We start from the raw sequence: 18,997 nt of genomic DNA, 5'->3' as shown, positions 1-18,997 counted from the left end.
AAGCGGCTCATATCAAAGGGTTTCCTACACTGATACTCTTGTTTTATATGCCCTTCTCACCAAAACTGAAATTTCATTTGCTTATTTGATGGTTAGATACATGTTTGACTCTGTTAGAAGTGAAAAGAACAAAGCTCTTCCTTATGGCATGTTTCTAACTTGCATTTTTGAGTATTTTGGTGTTGACTTGACCAATGAGAAATATGAAAATAGACATTCATATCTAAAGGGAGGTGGTTCAGTGAAACAGCAAAAAGGACCAACTCGATCTGAGAGAGTGGTTCTAGATGATGATGATGAAGAGTTCCTTCCAGATGATTCTACTGCTCCTTCCACTGAGGGTACTTCCATCTCCACTGGGAAGAAATCCACTCTGCTGAATGTTGTCAGGGATGTTGCTCAAGAGTTTGTCTCCCAATCGAATCACTTGATTGAATTGAGCAAAGAGAAAAGGAAGCTGGCTAGCAAGCATGAGAACTTTCTGAAGAAATCAAGGGATAGGGTGGCTGTACTGATGACTTTCATTGACAACCTTCAAAATGATGAAGACATTGCCACAGATGTTGAAGAGGAAGCTGCTTCGGATGGGAATGGTTCTGATGCCTAGGATTTGTCTCATTAAAACTGTTGTTGCTGCTCTCTTTTTGTCTCATGAATTCTACTTCTTTAGTACTTTTAAATTGTTTCATTTTGGATGACTGTGATAACTCTGGATATTACTGCACCTTTGGTAGTTTAGTTAGCACTTTGATCTGTGCTCTAACTCTTTTCTGCAGGATACAAGACTTTGTTTTTGTTGATCTTGTTTATTATCCGCCCTTGATGACAAAAGAGGGAGTAATAGCAATAGGACCCTAGTATTTTTTGGGATTTTTGCTGCATCCATACTTGAGTTTGCATGTTGAATAATCTTTGCTGCATTAATACTTGTTTTCACATGCTGAATCTGTTTGCTGATGGTAATAGCTTGATGTTGGGTTGATTATGATATGTTGCTGTCTGATTCTGACCCTGATGTATTAAAACTCTATTTTGGCCATTTAAACTATCACTGTTTGCTATACTTTTGGTTGGTACATAGCATCTGTTTAGTTCCATATAAGTATATGTAAACAGGAAAGAAGAGAAGAGCATAAATTCAGGGGGAGCTATCCTTGAAAAGGAAAGGGGGAGCAACATAAAAGCAAATGACAAAAATCAAAGGGAGTTTTCTAAACCTGACTCAAACTCATTTCCTTTTGATTATAGCTTAAATCATGTTTGTCATCAAGGGGGAGATTGTTGAGTTAAGAAATTAACTAAATTGATTAGTGATGACAAACATTATTTTTTAGCAAAATAAATAATTAGTGTTGATTAATTATAATTTACCTATTAACTAATTGTTTATTGTTGCAGGCCAAATGTTAATAGCCCAAATGGAATAAAAGGCATTCAGCAAAGAATATTACTTTGAAGAAGTTCAACTAACTGGACAGTGTAACCTAATCAAAGGTGCATTCCGCCAGTATGAAGAACTGAATCAGAGGCTTGCTAATCTGGTTTTTCGCATAGCACAGAGGCTGTTGATGACGTCAATCTCCTTCATGTTTTACTGATTGTAATGTTCTTTTCAATGTTTATCATTCTGCAATTTCTAGTGAAAAAAGGCATTGTGAGAAAACTCAAGTAAAAGCCATGAGTGGAAAAAGGCTGAGTGAAACACTTGAGAGAAAAACCTAGAGTTATTTTCAGATTTCTTTAGGTGTGTTTGTGTCTTGTATCTTGTACCTGTAAGGTATCCCTTTCTTAGTTGGGTTAGCACTAAGAGGTATAGTTAGGTATTATCATAGCCAATGTCAAGTTAGGTTAGAACTTGAGTGTGAAAGGATTGGGTCAATCCTGTGTTATTGGTGTATGTAATACTGTTAACTATAGTAAAATTCTTCCATAGTTGTGGAGGAGACTGGATGTAGGTTGCATAGCACAGCTCCTTTCGCATAATAGACCTCACCATCAATTCAATTCCGCTGATGCCGTACATGTTCTGGCAACTCCGCCGGTGGGAACTCAAAATCCTATTCTACCCTGCCACAGCCACTCTCCTCCGAACTCCAACCACATGCTTCCTGCATTCCCTTTCGGACCCACCCCACTGGAAACCACCATCACCACCACCGCCGATTGTTTATCTTCAGAATCTCCTCAAGTTCCGGAGGGACAAGCCCGCCATCGAAGTGGAGCGAGCACTCGACCTATGTGGGTTCCAGCTTAGCGACAAACTCGTCTTCGAAGTGCTTAAACGGCATCATTCTGATTGGAGACCCGCCCTCGTGTTCTTTAATTGGGCTTGTAAAGCGAGTCCCGAGCGAAATGGGTATGTGCCAAGTTCCGTCGTTTTCAATGAGATTGTGGATATTCTCGGGAAGATGAAGCGGTTTGAGGAGCTCTACCAGGTGCTCGATGAAATGTCCCATAGACAGGGTGTCATGAACGAGTTGGTTTTTTCCACATTGATTCGTAGGTAGATTAAATGTTCTATTATAGAGCTTTGGATGTTTGATTTTCTTATGTGATATGTGATCTCAAAATGATTCCTATTAGCTTTTCTGAATTCTTTAATATCACTTTGGTACATTTTAAGAGCATTAAGTCAACTAACTAGGTGTCATTTAAATATGTGAATGGTTAATTTTGGGTGCTCTCCGATTACAGGTATGTGGGTGCACATAAGGTGGAGGAAGCTGTTGGAATATTCTATAGGAGGAAAGAGTTTGGATTGGAGATTGATTCTAAAGCATTTAGGACACTCTTGATGTGGTTGTGCAGGTACAAGCATGTAGAAGATGCAGAAACTTTGTTTCGCAGCAAGGTGAATGAGCTTCCACCTGATATAAAGTCCTGGAACGTGATCCTCCATGGTTGGTGCATCTTAGGGAACACACATGAGGCGAAGAGGTTGTGGAAAGACATATTGGCATCTAAGTGCAAGCCGGATCTTTTCACTTATGCAACATTTATCAAGGCAATGACCAAGAAGGGGAAGCTCAGCACTGCACTGAGGTTGTTCCATGGCATGTGGGATAAAGGTTGCAAGCCCGATGTTGTGATATGCAACTGCATCGTTGATGCTCTTTGTTTCAAAAAGAGAGTTCCTGAGGCATTGGAAGTTTTCAAGTGCATGAGCGAAAGGGGCGTTGAACCTAATGTGGCTACTTACAACTCCTTGATCAAACACATGTGTAAGATTCGGCGAATGGAGAAGGTATACGAGCTAGTGAGTGATATGGAAAGGAGGAAGGGGAATTGTTTGCCTAATGCTGTTACTTATAGCTACTTGCTGGGTTCCTTGAAGGAGCCGAAGGAAGTTCCTGTGATTTTGGAGAGGATGGAGAGAAATGGGTGTAGCATGAATGATGATGTTTACAACTTGGTTTTGAGGTTGTATATGGAATGGGATGACCAGGATGGGGTGAGAAGAACATGGGAAGAGATGGAAAGGAATGGATGGGGACTAGATAGGCGATCTTATACAATCCTGATTCATGGGCACCTCAAAAATGGGAGGACGAAGGATGCCTTGCGCTATTTTAGGGAGATGGTGTCTAAGGGAATGGAGCCTGAGCCAAGAACTGAGAAACTATTGAGTTCCATGAACATTCAGTCAAAAGAAAGAACAGAAAAACAAAAAGGATGATGGTATTGGAGTTATCTAGTGATCCAATTCTTCCAATAACTTCATTGCCATTGGTTTGGGTTCTCTAAGTCGAAAATTGCCAACAGTAATATATCTTTGAAAGGCATTGAGTGCTAATTACCGAGACGCATAGGATGTTGATTTGGTTGAATTTTCGAACATTGAGATATTTTGCCAAACTCTTTAGATTGCCAAGAAGCAAGGAAAAAAGATAACCCGACACCAAATTTTAAGATTCAAGATTTTATGTTAATTAGAGGGTCCAGAAATTAGAAGGCTGGGGTTATTTCGCTCCCTTATCTGTTTATGATAGCTGTGTTAGTTGGATAAGCTTACATTTTCTCATCCAATTAAGCACCTCGGCAGATTTTCTACTAATATTTAAAAAAGAGAATTCAGCCGGCAATAGGAGGAACTATCTCAACTTAGTCTCAATCAAACAGTGCTTGGAAAATGAGAGAATGTACCGCTGAAGAAAGGAATGGAGGATTTGAAGAGTGATAGAGTTTGAAATGGAAGTTTCTTATAAAATTGATGCGTGTATTATGTTGGTTGACTTTGGCCTCTGTTTGTTTTTCTTGATTCTTTTTGTTTTTAGTAAGTAAATGTTTTGACAGTGAAGGCATTTAGTTTTTGAAGCCTTGAATTAAAATTATTTACAATTTAGTCTGATTGAAGAGATCTGGTAATTGGGAATGATTTCTACAATTTCTTAGCTCAGTTTTGCAGCTTCAGTATCACCGGAACTACACACATGTGATCAAAAATGGAAATTTGTATATTTACAGCTTAGTGATACAATTCTTGGATGAAAACCAAAGCAGGGAAATATCAAAGATGAAAGTGCCATGTTACATATCAACTGGCTTCTGTGAACAGGACATGGTACTTTAGCTTTGGATCATATTTCTTGAGGTCAATCTTCCTGCTCTTTTTCTTGGCATAGAAGAATCTAGTCCCAGCTGCTGAGACAAGCCTGATGATCTTGAAAAGCAGCTTCTTCTTAGACCCCATCCTTCTCCTATGTGTTTTCTTGTCAGGTTCACCTCCCCTCTTTCTACTCAATCTCTGCCCAACAATAATATTGAAGTTTATTCCTTTTATTAGAAAATCACTGATAAAGCTTCGAATAAAACTTTGGATTTGATTGTTGGAATACAAATAGTTTGTACCTTTCTCTTTGTGGTGTTTGGAGCATATCTTTTGGCCTTACAAATAATGGGGTGAATTTTTGGCCTTCTAAACATCTCAGTTGACAAATAGCCTGAAATAACAAATGAGTGATTTTGATTCAGAGAAAGTTGAGAAACAGAGTCAACTATTGGTGATGGTTAATCAGCAAATAGTTGTAAGCTTTATGAGTTTACACTACATACAGTACTTACCTCTGGAGAACACAGCATGGGAGAGGGAAGCAGAAGAAAAATGAAGGTGATGGGAGAGGAAATGATTTCTTTTGTGACAAGAAAGAGTTAAGCCTGTTTTTGGACAAAAATGTGCTATAGCTATAGCAGTCGCCATCTCTCTCTGTTTCTTTGTATCTGACAGCGTATGGGTAAAGATGAGATTTTAACTGCTAGCTCGCTTTGATTTCAAGTAAAGCTTTTTTCTGTGTTCTTTATCGCCACTGTTTTGTCGTGTTTATTTATTTGTTTTACTGGTTTCGATTGGAGATGATGGTTTTTTTTGCAGCGTTGAACCCACACCCCCTCAAGAGAAGAAGAATGAAAATCTGGCCACGGATTCCTTACTCCCACTTTTAGGTGGGAGTATCATTTTAACCACCATAAAAATATTTATAAGTAGAACCCGTTTTTTACCCGGACCGGCTAGGTAACCGGTTTCCGGTTTTTAGAACCATGCTTGTATCAATTGTAGGATTGAATGCCCATGCTACATGTTACAATCGGCTTTTTTTTGGTGACTAATAAACTTAGCCATTAAGAGTTGCGCCCTAATTAATATAAGTATTTGATAAATCATTAATCTCAATAAAACTTCTAGTGGTGCAATATTGTCATAAAATTATTCCAAATAATTATCTTAATATTTAGATGAAAAATTTGATTTATTTATATAATTAAAATCATAATAAGTTATTCCTTGTATTTTTTATTTGGTAGCTGTTACTTTCGATGTTTAAAATGAGTGATTTGAAAATACCCCTTAGCAGATTTCTAATGCTACATAAGTTCATTTGATTAATTATCATTAGTGTGCTCTAAGAATTATTGCAATGATAATTATATCTCTTTTGAAAAATTAAGTTACCACTGATTTCTCTTATCTTAACTCATTGATATTCTCTTATTTATATGGTAAAATAGAATAAGTAAAAAAGTCACAAGTAGAATTACATTAAGCCAACCTAAACTACACAATTCTATATTTGCTTGGTATATAGTCGCCAGAATCGTACGATGAAATATATGGACAATTTCATTAATAGAGAATAAAATACATTTCATCAGAATAGGAACATGACCCACAAAACAATTTGGTCGTGTAGTCAGCAAAATGGAGTACTAACTAATACAACACTACATACAAAATATTGGTTGGAAATTTGGAATAGCAGTTGCAATCAATCATGTGTTGCAAATTGTGTTGCAAATTGAAGCTCCAAAATCCAAGATTATCTTAATCTTAGGCTTAGAGGGGCTTTTCCAAATCCATATGTTGAACACTGCTGCTGCAAAATCAAATAATGGACATTTCTATAGCAATAAAATAATGATGTATATATTTAATGTTTTCCACTTTCTGAGGGATCAGCTAGAGAATATGCACTTCCAGGGACATTGATAAAGAGCTTATCTCCTTCCTGTGCCTCATGCTCCTGAATTTTATACAAAAGTTATGTGAATATGAATATATGCTATGACATTTACTTACAAAGCAATCTATGAATAAACTATCAAGTAATAGATAGCAGTAAAGGATATATTAGCCAAGTTTTACTGCAGTCACAATTATTGTGCTAACTTGAGTTATTTATTTGAGAATTTCTGTTTTATATTAGTTTTTAATAAATTTGTTTGCTATACTATAAGCTTTTAAGTATCGTGTAATTTTAGGAAATGAAAATACCTCCATATTTGGGTCATATTAATAACCTTTTACTAGTAATTATAGCTTTTTCACCTGAATGCAGATCCTGCATCTAGCACAGCCATACTTACACAAATGCAGTCTGGCAAACTGACTCAAATGCATCAACAGAAAATGGAATTATGCTTGCAATATACCTTAGCATTAGAGACAGTAGTGCCCGTCAGACCATTTTTAAGGTTATTCATTACAAATTTTAGGTGTTTCCTGGCATTTGCTCTTGCTTTGCGTCGCTCATCACACTGTTCTTTGGTAACATCATAATGGCAGGCCACACACAGAGTCCTCATATTTTCTAGTTTGCATTCACCTATAAAAATAAAAACAAGGAAAAGCTAAATCTAATGTTTTCCTGTGAAGAGACATAACATAAACCAACATATCAGTGTGAAAATCTTATAGAACACAGTAATAGATAAGAAACAAAATGAAAAATTAGCAAAAATAAATAATGGAAACTTGGCTGAACAGGTGTATTAGTTTAAAACTGATTAAATAAATGTTGACACACATCATTCTATGTTGCCTTTCAGTAGGCCAATTCAAACTTCGTTGAACAAGTTTATTATTTTAACTGCAGTCTAAAGTATATGCCAAAATAAGTGTTTAAGAATTATGAATGAACACAATACCCTGAAACAAAATGTAGAAAATATTTTCATTTGCAGAACAAACACATCACTCAACGTAGACATATAATTTTTCCTAGGCAGGTAGGATTTTAGCTCTCAAGTAAATCATACCTCCGCCTTGATACACTGGAATTATATGATCAGCATGCCATGCATTGCCTTCAGTTGGATCATTGACAAGCTTCTCAAGCCTGTAGAAAGTCAATAACTGATTCAGAAAAACGTTGGTGTCAACCTAATTAAGCAAGTTTATTAACATTGTTCTGTATGAGAAGTCTTCTAACAAGCCTACAATCTTTCACATCTTAAGAGAATTGTTATTAGGTATTTCACTTTCATAGACTCACATCTTCTTCCGCTTTGCGACTTTTGGTGCTACTTTCTCAATGTACTCTCGTCGCCTTTCCAATGATAAAGGTTTTATGTGCTCAACAAGCTTATGGCAGTCCAATAGGCAATTTGTGCACACACCATGTTCAATTTGGAAAAGTTCCTGAACAAATAATCTCCAGCAAATTAACAGTAGCCCAGAGACAGGAAAAATAAAAAATAAAAAATACCTACTACGGCTTCAAATAGAGAAACATCAGGACAACAAAACAAGATAGCTGTAATCTGAATATGATTAATACTACCTGACGTAAGAATCTGTTGCTTGTTCTCATGCGATACTCTTCATAGCAGGCAAGGTTACAAAACAGGTCTTCGAAAAATTCAGGTGCCTTGGCATTCTTACCCCTGAGAGTGGAGTATTATTAAAGAATAAAGACAAGAACATTTAGTGAATAAAGAGCAACACATGAGTATATGATTGGTCAAGGACATACATGCACTGCTTTTGACAAAGCTTACACAGTGGTTCATCAGTCACACTCCAGCCTTGAGTATATTCTTTTTCCTTCTTACCAAGGCCACTTCGTAGATAAACCTTCTTCCACACAGCGTCTTCGGGTAAAGGATGGCAGACCTCCACCAAAGGTGTCATACGTCGTTTGCTTCCACCATTTAATAACCCCTGTCAGTTGTACACTTCTGCTAAGTTATATATTCATACACAAAAGCCCAGAATAAAAGAAAAAACAAAGATCAACAGTTTATTCAAAACATTATCATATTCATCAAAACAGAGTTCAGGAATACAGTATGGGAACCTTGTTATTGTGGTTATTGCTTTCACTCAAATAGCATAATTCAACTGCCAAAGGAAGCTGTAATGGTTTCCCAAGTAACTTCTTGCGTTCAATTGGCCTCAAACTCCTCCACTCATGTGCAAACTCCATGAGAGAATGCCTATAAACAGGATTCTCCTTGACAGATTTAACTTCTATCTTCTTTTTCTCATCATCAGAAACAGGACATAGCAACTCAAGTTCCTCTGGTCGGAAATTTTCATAAAGTGGCTGCGGTCTTACATCTGTACCCAAAACGCAAGAATACAAGTGGATCCTACCAGTGTATGGGCTCACCTGAAGGGCAAAGGAAGATTCCCATATTCATAACAATGATAAAAATTGACACAGGCACCAATTAAAACTTTTAACTTGTCCTCTTCTGTTCTTTTTATTTTTTTCCCTCTATATATATATATATATATATATATATATATATATATATATATATATATATATATATATATATATATATATATATATATATATATATATATATATAGGACTTTAGGTATCTATCGCAGGATCCATTGAAACTAATGTAAGTAGACACACCTATAACATCAGATAATACTTCATAAAAGGTGAAAATCTGACTGTTGCATGTATTTTTTTTCAATAATAAAAATAATAGTAATAATCAAGTTACAGCATTGTCAGAAATCACTCAAGACATGCTTACTGCATGAGCCTTGTTTTGATTATTTAGGGTAATAACCAATGTGTCAACGAACCAACTCATTCTTATATCAATCAACAACTATGACAATAAATGTTACCTCAAAACGCAGAGAACCAACATGACTAGACCCATGTCCATCTGTTTCTAGTTGATGGTCAGGCTGCATGTCATCTGCTTCTACTGTTGGAATTGATTTCTTGTCCTGCACCTGAAAAATAAGACATGAGATCGTTAGCCATTCACAAACACACGGAACCACACATGAATAAAAATGTTGCCATTCCCTCCCTGTTAAATAAACTGTAATGTCAATTCACCTCTATCATTTCATTTTTCTCTTAAAAACTCTTCCCAAACAATCTATCCTCAGTATAAAACACGTCTAGACTACAATTTGCATCCATAACTGAAGCCTTGTCAAAATCAATGCAGGAAACAATACTATCCTATTCTACCACGAGAATATAATAGTAAAAAATAGAAATAGGAAATAAACTGTTAAGCCTTAATCCACTAGGTGGAGTTTGTTACATGTATCAATTGTACTTTACCATAAAATAATAGGGAAAAGAAGACAACTAAATACCATGCTAAAGTAACACACACGATTTAAAACCCATACTACAAGACTCACAAGTCTTACCGTGATATTAGCAGTAGAAATTGAGTTATTGTCAAAAGAAGCCTGCTCATCAGATTTATCATCTTGTTTTACTTCAGATTCACTTAAATTTACTGGGGAAGGTTTCTTATCCAACAGTGTTTCAACTAATGCCTTTTCACGTGCAGATTGCTCGTCAGAACTATCAGTTTTGAAATATGTCTCTAAGTAAGAAATATCATCAACCTGCCACCCCGCATCCCCAAAAGGAAAATGAGGTTGGTGAAAGAGAATACAAAAGTAAATAGACAAATAATAAACTTCTAACAGCCACCAATGCTAAAAGAGCAAAATCAGATAGTGACTTCAACTAAAAGCATTTTAACCAAAATTACAATACCACTATCTCCTTCATTGCATCATATTTTCCATCTGTTGTTTTTGAAACACGGTGCAAACTTTTATTCAAGTTTTTCCAACGCAACTCATCCGAGGTATCCTGCAGATGGATCACATGAAAAAATGCTACTTGAGAGGTACATACCACAACAAGCTTTTTTTTTTTCCCCTCAAATCTTCAAAATAAGAGCCAAGCATCACCTTTGCACAGAATATGTATACATTAACTGCATTTTTTTGCCCCCGTCGATGAGCTCTATCCTCGGCCTACAAAAAGGTTCATCTTATTTACGTTTTAAGATCTTATACCCTTTATGTATAAAGAATACCAGCACATCATATGCTTCATATGATGGAATCATTAAAATCAATAAGAATAGTCTAATAAACTAAAATAAAATTATGTGATTGCCACAATTAAGGTAACTATCACAAATGAAATACGGTAGGTGAGAACTATTAACACATCAGATTGATGACAAAAAATTGTGCACCAAGTGAAACTACGGACGATATTATAAAAAAAACAATGACATTAAGTCCCATTATAGGTATGTTAGTTCAGCATCCACACAGTGCTATTTTCAGTTAATCAGTTCATTGGTTCACCCCTGCTCCAATTTTGCAATAATGTTATCATCAACAGCTGTACATAGATGCACCAAACTTAACATTCTTTGTCTTTAAGGTCATCTTTTAATGTGGTCACAGCATTGTTAACAATGAAGCATCCAGCACAAAATAAAAAGCCATTCAATATATATAGTATTTATATAATAAAGACGGTACCATTATGTAAATTATACAGAACCTGAAGCATTACAGTTGGGCACTGAGGTAGCTCCAAGAACACCACATCTTGTGCTGTTGAGAAATCAAGTCCAAAACCTGCTGCCAAAATACCTATTATCGCAATTTTAACCTGGCATGCAAATATAACTCAAATCAAAGTAGGCCTAAGTAACAAAATAAAATAAAATAAGTCCACAATTGTCTGAACGACACAGACAAAAAATAAGGCCACACATATGTGCATACAAACACTAAGGCAAATAGTTAACAAAAATGGTCAATATGGTTCTTTTGTTCTTGTAACATGTGGAGGGCCATCAGACTCAATCTTAACAAGGCACATAAATTTTTAATACCTTCGATCCAAAATAAGAAACAATTTTTAAAATTTGATCCAAAGTGTCCATTTAAAAAATTAAACAACATTAGTTAATTTTTTCCACTAGTAATACTAATTATGACTCTCCAAGCCTGCCCACAATTTGGCCAAGGCCAATAGACCAACACTGAAAATTAAGAAGGGGAAAAGATGTCAGCTGATCGTTATCACAATTCAGGTGCCACAAATAAAAATTTTTATTTAAGCAAAAGGGGAAAAAATTATGTGTATTTATTATTCAGTATGTATCAAATTTTAAAATTTCAAAGAAACATTATAAATGAGGGAAAAAGAGAGCTGGATATCATCACAACAAATTCGGGGTTAAAAACTGTAAAGACAGCTAATACCTCTGATGATGATCGAAATGCTACTACTGCTGATTGCCTATCTCTTGGAAGAGTACTTCCATCAATTCGCACAAAACCTACACCTTTCTCACATATAAACTCCTAAAATGGTTCAGAAAACAAACTTCATGTCAGAAATTAAATCTACACATTCATGGTGTGGGACTTGGACATTAAGGTAATCAATGCACCAAGGGCCTAAGAAAATGAGGTTGGGAATAGCTGATTTCAAACAATCTAGGAAGAGGAAAACAACTCAACCATTTTACATGCTGCCAAATGAATTTAATAAACAGTGGCTTCCAATGAGGATAAATGCACCTGTACTCCATCAAGAACTTTGTGGTGATGAGCAAAAATTATCATCTTTTTAGAATTCTCCGATCCTGCTATGAGTGGATGGAGGGAAAGCCATTCACGAAACCCAGAAAGCTTTGCAATCCCAAGTTCTTGGACAGAAAGGTCCCCTAGCAACAGAGAGGTGAAAAAGATTAATACCATATATTCTTGCAGTTTTAATAAGATATGATTACATGCATAAGAATAGCAAGACAGACAGAGAGTGGCATTAGAAGAAAATTTAAGAATTTGATGGCTGAAACATCTCATAACAAACAGTCAAACAGAAAGATGAAAAAGAGCATAGTAAATAACAATTTGAATTTTTGGGTATGTAGCAGCAAAATAACAGAGACATTGCTACTGCGGTACAAAGTTAATATTATGGGTCGGTTTTAGCAAGGAGTAAGGGAGAATAGAGATTTGAATATCAGCTATATATATGATATGATCCAATATGATATGTCTAGTGATACAAAAAACAGAGCACTGATCCCAATTTATAATGGTACTAAACTCATAATCATAATTTTAAATACAAAATGTGAAATTAAAGAAAAATATGAAAGTCAACCCTAAGATATCAGTTAAGATACTTTATCATATTCCTAAATACAATATTGTACATTATTAGGTAACTTCTGGTATTCTAAAATTCCTAAATCTCACAGATAAAAGGTAGGTTGGTAATGTAATCTTATCAAAGAGGCCAACATTGTATTAGTTATATGACACTTGAGGGTTCCTATTTGGCTTTTTTGTGATCTTTATACTATTTGTCACTTTGGTACCATAAAAAAACCATGAAGTCTAAATGACCTACGCTTAAGGCTACATTTCAGTTATAAAATGATAAACAACCACATGAATGATTCCTTGTTCTACAGTAATTGGTCTACAACACTATACAGAATTTTTTTATGCAATCTCATCCAAATCAACAATGAATAAAACAATGATGAACTGAGAGTTATTATGTGATTAAACATTAGTTGACATACAAATCCATCGTTTCACACAGTAGAGGCAAAGGTTCCTAAACAATACCATCAACTTCATCTGAGTTTCCTAGAGGCATGTCTTCACTTGCACGTTCAGGGTCATCAATTGTCAATGCCCCAACTGCAGTTTTTGCAGCAACAATATCTGATTTCTTCAACAACAGTCTTATAATTTGCCGCCGCTTTGGAGGTAACTGTAGCATCACATGTTCCTTCAAACGCCTTATCTACACAATACATGAAAAGGAAAATAAGATAGTATTCTATACAATATAGGACCAATATCATAAAGTGGTGTTAAATCCAATGGGGGAGACATGACAAAGTAAACATTGGTTTTAAGTGCATAAAGTGTAAAAGCCAACCATATGTATAATATAATCAAAATCACTACACCCAAACTATCCTTAAACAAATGCCACAACATTGACTGCAAAATAAGTAGTTGGTATGGAATCCATATGTTGAGAATGTGAACCAAAGACACAATTATTCAAAAATATCAAGCCTTGTCTCATAAAAACTGCATCAAGCCTTCTCTCATTGGATAGGCTATCCAAATAAATTGAGGGCAATTACAGTCATCAAAGAATCAGATTTGGATAAAAAAGGGAGGAGTATACTTGCTCTAATTACATAAATATGCCAGGCTGACGTTTACAAACCAGAAACCAAGCAAAAGAATACCTCTACAAAAGTAATTAAGGGGAATAGTCCAAAGGAAAAGAAAAATAAACACAAAGTCATCATGAGAAAATTTGAGGATTGAGATCACACCATAACAGTTTGCTTAAGTAACACGTTCAACTCCACCAACCGAATGCCCTTTGAATAATCCTGCAGCAGAATCCCAACAAATAAATACCCAAAACAGGTTGATCCATCGAAATAGATTTTATCGCTTTTTTCCTCATCACAAATAATTAACTAAAAAATAAAATGATGAAAACCTTGTTATCGAAAATGGGTCCACGACTGAAATTCCCATCAAAAAGATAAAAAAAAGTTAATTGAAAGCTCTTGTAAGCACCTTTGATCTTTTAAAAATATTTAAAAAAAAAAATAATGATCTAGAAGAGACAAAACATTAAAAATTTACAACATTTCCACTAGCAAACCACAGTCAAACCTTATTGTTTATTCATTATATTTATATTATTAAAATTAACCAAATATATACATGCATAAATTAGACATAAACACACACACACACACAAACACAAAGTAGATAATAAGAGCTCTTCTAGAAGGAATACCGCAAACACTTTTCCTTGGATGCCCATGAAAAATTTCATGTCACAATAGGTTTTTGCAAACTCACGTTTATTTGTCCCCAACAAACCAGGCCTGTAAAATATATGCATTGTTTAGAAAATTAGTCAACAGAACTACAAGAAAGATATTTTAAAAGTTACAAATGTTCAATGTGAATATACTTACCATAACATATTTATCTGATGAAAAATGTCAAATGGTCTATTAGCACCTAGGAAGATATGCACATAAGGTACAAGATCACATTAAGTAAAATAACTAAAAAGAAAAAGTGGAACCAAATTGAAAGGAAGAATAGAAAGTCAAAAAATATGAAGCCCCAACCAAATAGAAAAAAAAAATATATTTGTTTTCATCAGCATCAAAGCTTATGCAGCAGTGGGTTGCTGTGAACTATGCTACAACCTTGACAATGAGGGCGTTCCTGATAGCAGAACTATATGCTTGACTTTCGTTGCCACATCAAGAACAGCTTGTGTCTGTTAGAACAAAAGAAAAATCAGATAATATAAATGCCACTTCTTTAGGTTTCAGCTGAAGAACACAAAAAGAGATAACAATGCAGGTAATCATAAAGACAAAATCATGATTTCCTGGAAGTTTTTATCTTGAACAACTAATGTAAAATTGTATAATAATCATTTGCTAGAAGCTTCTTTCTGGTACCACAACAGCAGAAGAGAGCATACAAGATAAGTAACAATTGCAGTTAATAACAAAGGAATTTATATCTATCATAAACTAACATTGATTTTATGAATTCCAAATTTTACAAACAAGAAAAAGCGATGGAAATACAGCAAACCTCTCCTGACTCTTTGGCTTTCTTCGTGCATCGCACATGATGAGATTCATCAACAATCAGGAGAGCCCACTCACGTTCAATCATGTTCTTCTTTAGACGATTGAGCATGGTATAAGAAATAACCACAACTCTAGGGCATCTTGTTAAATGAACAGGGTTATCTTGATGACCAAAAACTGGTTTAGAAGAAACAATCACAATCTAAATTACAAAGTAGAATGAATGAAAAAGATCACAATAAAAATATTAAAATAAAAAAATAAAAAGTTTTATTCAAATTGTTAAAATCAAACTTGGCCTAAGAAATTGCTTTAGACAAATAACAATATTTCAAAAACTTAATCCTTCTTCAATAAATCCATGCCTGTACAGTTCGAATTTTTCTTGACCGCACCATAACACAACATTCCTTCAAAACCTTAATTCATTAAGCCTAATTTCCTATATACACCAAAGAAAATCCTAAGAAAAAAGCACCAATATATATATATGATCATCAACTCATGGCCTCATGCTCATCTTGTTGGGTATAACTGTGCTCAACTTTTTACTAAACACCATTGCAACAAAACTTCCATCCAACTTTCATTGTAGAGTTCTCAAACCAGATTTAAAATGTGCCTCATTCACCTTCCCACTTTTTGGTGTATTGATATTGCCATTCTCAAAACCAATATCTGTTCATATTTCAAGATTGTAGTCTCCTAGTGACAAATCAAATTTTAATATGATGCATCATTAGAAGACGATTAGATTTGTGCACCTAACAAAGCAATTCAACAGTTACACTTTCATTAGTAGAATCTCTGGATATGTACTGTATGGTATTTGTTATGGGGAAAAACCCTCATTCATCTCAAGAACCAGACCAGACTCCTACCTTGAACTTAATAGGCAGCATAATACATAGCATCATGCACAACTTAAATTATACAGCATTACCAACATGAATATCAGCAGGCAAACAGCAAGGAAGCCAACGTTCCAATTCTTCTGCCCATGAAAAACGCAAAACAGCAGGGCAAACCACAAGTATAGGACCTTCATGCATGAAACATCCCGCAATAGCAATCGCCTAAAATGTGCATTCGAAAAAAATAACTACATAGATCACTACTCCTTGTTAGATATTTCATGGTAAATAAATAAATACAGTGCAACCAATTTCAAATTAAAAAAAAAATGGCACCGAACACTAAGTCCTAGTCTCTAAAAGGGCTGGCTAGTGCATGAAGCTCCCCCCTCATTGGGTCTGAAAAGGACAGACATATGCAACCTTACCCTAGCAATTAGCAAGCATAGAAGCCATCTCTAGTATTTGAACCCATGAACACCACTTGACAAATCTCTAGTCCCTAGAACTTATCAGTCCTTTTGGGTCTTTATCTCTAGTATGTAAAACCTATCACCAGAAGTTCAACTCCATCGATTCGAGCAACTATCGCTTAAGGTATTTTCCACCAGTAAAGTTTGAACTCAAGACTACTGAAAAAGTGATGAGTTTGCCTACCACTCAATGAACCGAGTGTTTTTAAAATGCCAAATTTTATTCCTGCAGTTGCTCCAATTGCAGTGAACAAATTCGCACCAACCAATCACAAAAGCCTATAAATATCAATGAAATCTTCAAATAAACAGCCAAAACATTACAATTTAGAAGCCACATTACTCCCCAGCAATCACCAGACTCCTTAAGAAGTGGCAATACATATACACATTCTATACTTCCTAGTTGAGCTAGTTTGTGCAACGAAATTAGGTCCACTCAATTAATTCTAACATCCTCGCAACAAAAACAAACAGTTTAATCACTTAACCTAAAAGACACAGGGAAAGCAAAATAGATGCGATTTTTGTTTTTATTTTTTTGAATAGAGTACCTGGAGGGTCTTTCCGAGTCCCATATCATCGGCAATGAGGCACCTTCCACCCCTTCTGAGTCCAAACCTAATCCCATCCAACTGAAACGGCATCAGAGCATCCACCAAACTCCTCGGAAGCTTCGCGATGAGGTCTTCGACCTGCTCGTCGGTGAGATGCTCGGGCCTGGTCGGGGTCCAGGTGCCGCCACCACCAGACGCCAGCATCATGGTCTCAACGGCTTTGAGCGTGTTCCAGGGAATGTCCTCCACGTCAGCAATCTGGTGAGATGCTGCCTTGAGGCAGTTGAGGACGCGGAGGTAGTCGGAAAGGTGGTAGACAGAGGCATCGGCAACGGCGGTGGAGATCTGAGTGAAGTGAGAGGGGAGGAGGTCGGAGAGGAGGCCGTTGAGGGCGGAGAAGGTGTCGTCGTCGGAGGGGATAGGCACAACGGAGAAGGAATCTGGAGAGCATATTTCGAGCCTGGCAACGAACTTTGGAATAAGGGCGGGTTTGGATGTTGAAGAAGAGTAGCGAGAATGAGAGAGCTTCTGGCATTTGAAAAGTAGTTGTTGTTGTTGTTGTTGTTGGGATTCAAGAAATGCTTTGCGTTTGGCGAGAGCGGCTTGGCGATTTGCTTCGATTTGTTGTCTCTGTTCTTCTGTTAGACCCATTCTTCTTCTTCCTCACTCACTCACTCCCTCAGGTTTTAACTTCTCAGCGCCAAAAACTCCCCTTCTACGTTTTCAATTTCATGGGCCCTTTTGGGCCTTTTTGGACGAGTTTTTCATGGGCCCTTTTGGGCCAATACACTTCCATTCTTAATTCAGAAATTAAAGCTGTAGAACGTGACATTATACCCTTCCAGCTTCATCCGCAATGCATAAAGTAGCTCTGACAAACCTATATATACAAAATTAAAAGATCCTTTGCTTCCTTTAGAGGCTGCGTGCAGAGGCATCAAATTTCACCTTGCTTCTCACCATTTCCTGTTCAGCTTTATCAATATACTCTCATCGTGACTTCATCATCTTCAATTCATTCAGATTTCAGATCCAAACCTAATGTGCAAGTTTTTGTAGACAAGGTACGTAGTTTCATTCAAAAGTGCAGTGTTTAGTTTCAAACTGCATGTAAACTGTTTGTGATAATGCCACTGAGATTATTGTTATTTATTATCTTACTTAATTTGAGACTAACAATATCAAAATCATCGTTGTTATTTTTGTTTTATTATCATCATTATAGAATGTTCAGAAGGGGAAATTTGAAGAGTGAATTTAGAAATGATGACAAGCATGTGACAGCAGTTGCAGCTGCTGCATTTTCCATTCATTCAATAGAACAAGCTGCTGCTGCCAACCTGATTTCAAGGCCTCAATCCATGAGAAGGAAAAACCATAGCACCCTATCTGAACGACCGACTTATGGTAATTAATTAACTACTAGTTAATGTTTAATTTCCAGATTGCATGCTTATATAGTTATATATGTTCATCAAGTTAAGTCCATTTCATAACTGTTATGACCAAGGAATATACTTTGCTTTTTTATTATTATTATTAGAACTATTGCTAGAAGAATAATGATTTGCCAATATTAATTCATTTTAATTATTAAATGAAAGATCAGAGAGGTTTCATTTCTTATTAGACTTATCCTAAAATCTTCACAAATTTTAATGAAAATAAATTGTTGTTATATGTATAGGAGGGGATACTTCAGTAAAAAGGTCATCATTTGGAGAAGATGGAAGGAGAAAAGAAGGAAGTGTTCCTTTAAGAGGTTCAAGTGATGATATATCTTCTAAAAGGACTGTGCCCCAAACACAAGGGCACCAAAAACAAATAGGGATTCCTATACAACATAACAACAAAGCAAATGCAGAAGCTTGGGAAAAGGCCAAGTTAAAAAAGATTCAAAAGC

General features: G+C 35.8%; 5 protein-coding genes across 5 annotated transcripts in view; 3 read left to right on the top strand and 2 right to left on the bottom strand.

The window, feature by feature from the left end:
* LOC107619888 (proteoglycan 4-like) overlaps positions 1 to 1,410 on the top strand; it is a 1,998-nt gene extending 588 nt beyond the window's left edge. The window contains exons 2-3 of the mRNA XM_016322126.1: positions 288 to 508; positions 1,399 to 1,410. Of these exons, the coding sequence (XP_016177612.1) occupies positions 288 to 508; positions 1,399 to 1,410 (233 nt within the window). The remainder of the gene's footprint in view (positions 1 to 287; positions 509 to 1,398) is intronic.
* On the top strand, positions 1,965 to 4,211 carry LOC107623467 (putative pentatricopeptide repeat-containing protein At3g15200). The gene is made up of 2 exons (XM_016325735.2): positions 1,965 to 2,503; positions 2,695 to 4,211. The coding sequence occupies exons 1-2, from the start codon at positions 2,013 to 2,015 to the stop codon at positions 3,674 to 3,676; spliced, it is 1,473 nt and encodes a 490-aa protein (XP_016181221.1). The 5' UTR covers positions 1,965 to 2,012; the 3' UTR covers positions 3,677 to 4,211.
* Positions 4,080 to 5,225, bottom strand: LOC107623468. Its single transcript, XM_016325736.2, has 3 exons — positions 5,062 to 5,225; positions 4,849 to 4,940; positions 4,080 to 4,744 (listed from the first exon to the last, which is right to left on the bottom strand). The coding sequence occupies exons 1-3, from the start codon at positions 5,195 to 5,197 to the stop codon at positions 4,535 to 4,537; spliced, it is 438 nt and encodes a 145-aa protein (XP_016181222.1). The 5' UTR covers positions 5,198 to 5,225; the 3' UTR covers positions 4,080 to 4,534.
* On the bottom strand, positions 6,093 to 17,795 carry LOC107624235 (DNA annealing helicase and endonuclease ZRANB3). Its single transcript, XM_016326718.2, has 22 exons — positions 17,092 to 17,795; positions 16,154 to 16,286; positions 15,212 to 15,387; positions 14,812 to 14,885; positions 14,572 to 14,607; positions 14,388 to 14,478; positions 13,909 to 13,968; positions 13,178 to 13,358; positions 12,113 to 12,258; positions 11,792 to 11,893; positions 11,082 to 11,192; positions 10,472 to 10,537; positions 10,272 to 10,370; positions 9,914 to 10,117; positions 9,368 to 9,478; positions 8,571 to 8,885; positions 8,247 to 8,434; positions 8,055 to 8,157; positions 7,767 to 7,912; positions 7,531 to 7,610; positions 6,925 to 7,097; positions 6,093 to 6,515 (listed from the first exon to the last, which is right to left on the bottom strand). Exons 1-22 carry the CDS (start codon positions 17,743 to 17,745, stop codon positions 6,423 to 6,425), a joined length of 3,342 nt encoding a protein of 1,113 aa, XP_016182204.1. The 5' UTR covers positions 17,746 to 17,795; the 3' UTR covers positions 6,093 to 6,422.
* The window catches only part of LOC107624491, a 1,762-nt gene continuing 694 nt past the window's right edge, over positions 17,930 to 18,997 (top strand). Inside the window, exons 1-3 of the mRNA XM_021114871.1 lie at positions 17,930 to 18,158; positions 18,320 to 18,501; positions 18,782 to 18,997. Coding sequence (XP_020970530.1) covers positions 18,321 to 18,501; positions 18,782 to 18,997 — 397 coding nt within the window. The 5' untranslated portion in view covers positions 17,930 to 18,158; position 18,320. The remainder of the gene's footprint in view (positions 18,159 to 18,319; positions 18,502 to 18,781) is intronic.

Source organism: Arachis ipaensis, chromosome B10, assembly GCF_000816755.2.
Source record: "Arachis ipaensis cultivar K30076 chromosome B10, Araip1.1, whole genome shotgun sequence".
In the NCBI taxonomy this organism is placed as follows: domain Eukaryota; kingdom Viridiplantae; phylum Streptophyta; class Magnoliopsida; order Fabales; family Fabaceae; genus Arachis; species Arachis ipaensis.
This window is presented reverse-complemented; position numbering and strand designations above follow the sequence as displayed.

What these genes read in the sequence shown, in the direction of transcription:
- LOC107623467 (XM_016325735.2), top strand. Translation starts at nt 2,013, where the DNA reads ATGCCGTACATGTTCTGGCAACTCCGCCGGTGGGAACTCAAAATCCTA. An exon ending in TTTTCCACATTGATTCGTAG is followed by an intron (nt 2,504 to 2,694) that starts GTAGATTAAATG and finishes CTCCGATTACAG; the next exon opens with GTATGTGGGTGCACATAAGG.
- LOC107623468 (XM_016325736.2), bottom strand. Translation starts at nt 5,197, where the DNA reads ATGGCGACTGCTATAGCTATAGCACATTTTTGTCCAAAAACAGGCTTA. An exon ending in CCATGCTGTGTTCTCCAGAG is followed by an intron (nt 4,941 to 5,061) that starts GTAAGTACTGTA and finishes TTGTTATTTCAG; the next exon opens with GCTATTTGTCAACTGAGATG. An exon ending in CAAACACCACAAAGAGAAAG is followed by an intron (nt 4,745 to 4,848) that starts GTACAAACTATT and finishes ATTGTTGGGCAG; the next exon opens with AGATTGAGTAGAAAGAGGGG.
- LOC107624235 (XM_016326718.2), bottom strand. Translation starts at nt 17,745, where the DNA reads ATGGGTCTAACAGAAGAACAGAGACAACAAATCGAAGCAAATCGCCAA. An exon ending in CATTTCGATCATCATCAGAG is followed by an intron (nt 11,193 to 11,791) that starts GTATTAGCTGTC and finishes TTTGCATGCCAG; the next exon opens with GTTAAAATTGCGATAATAGG. An exon ending in TCCAGTGTATCAAGGCGGAG is followed by an intron (nt 7,098 to 7,530) that starts GTATGATTTACT and finishes TTATTTTTATAG; the next exon opens with GTGAATGCAAACTAGAAAAT.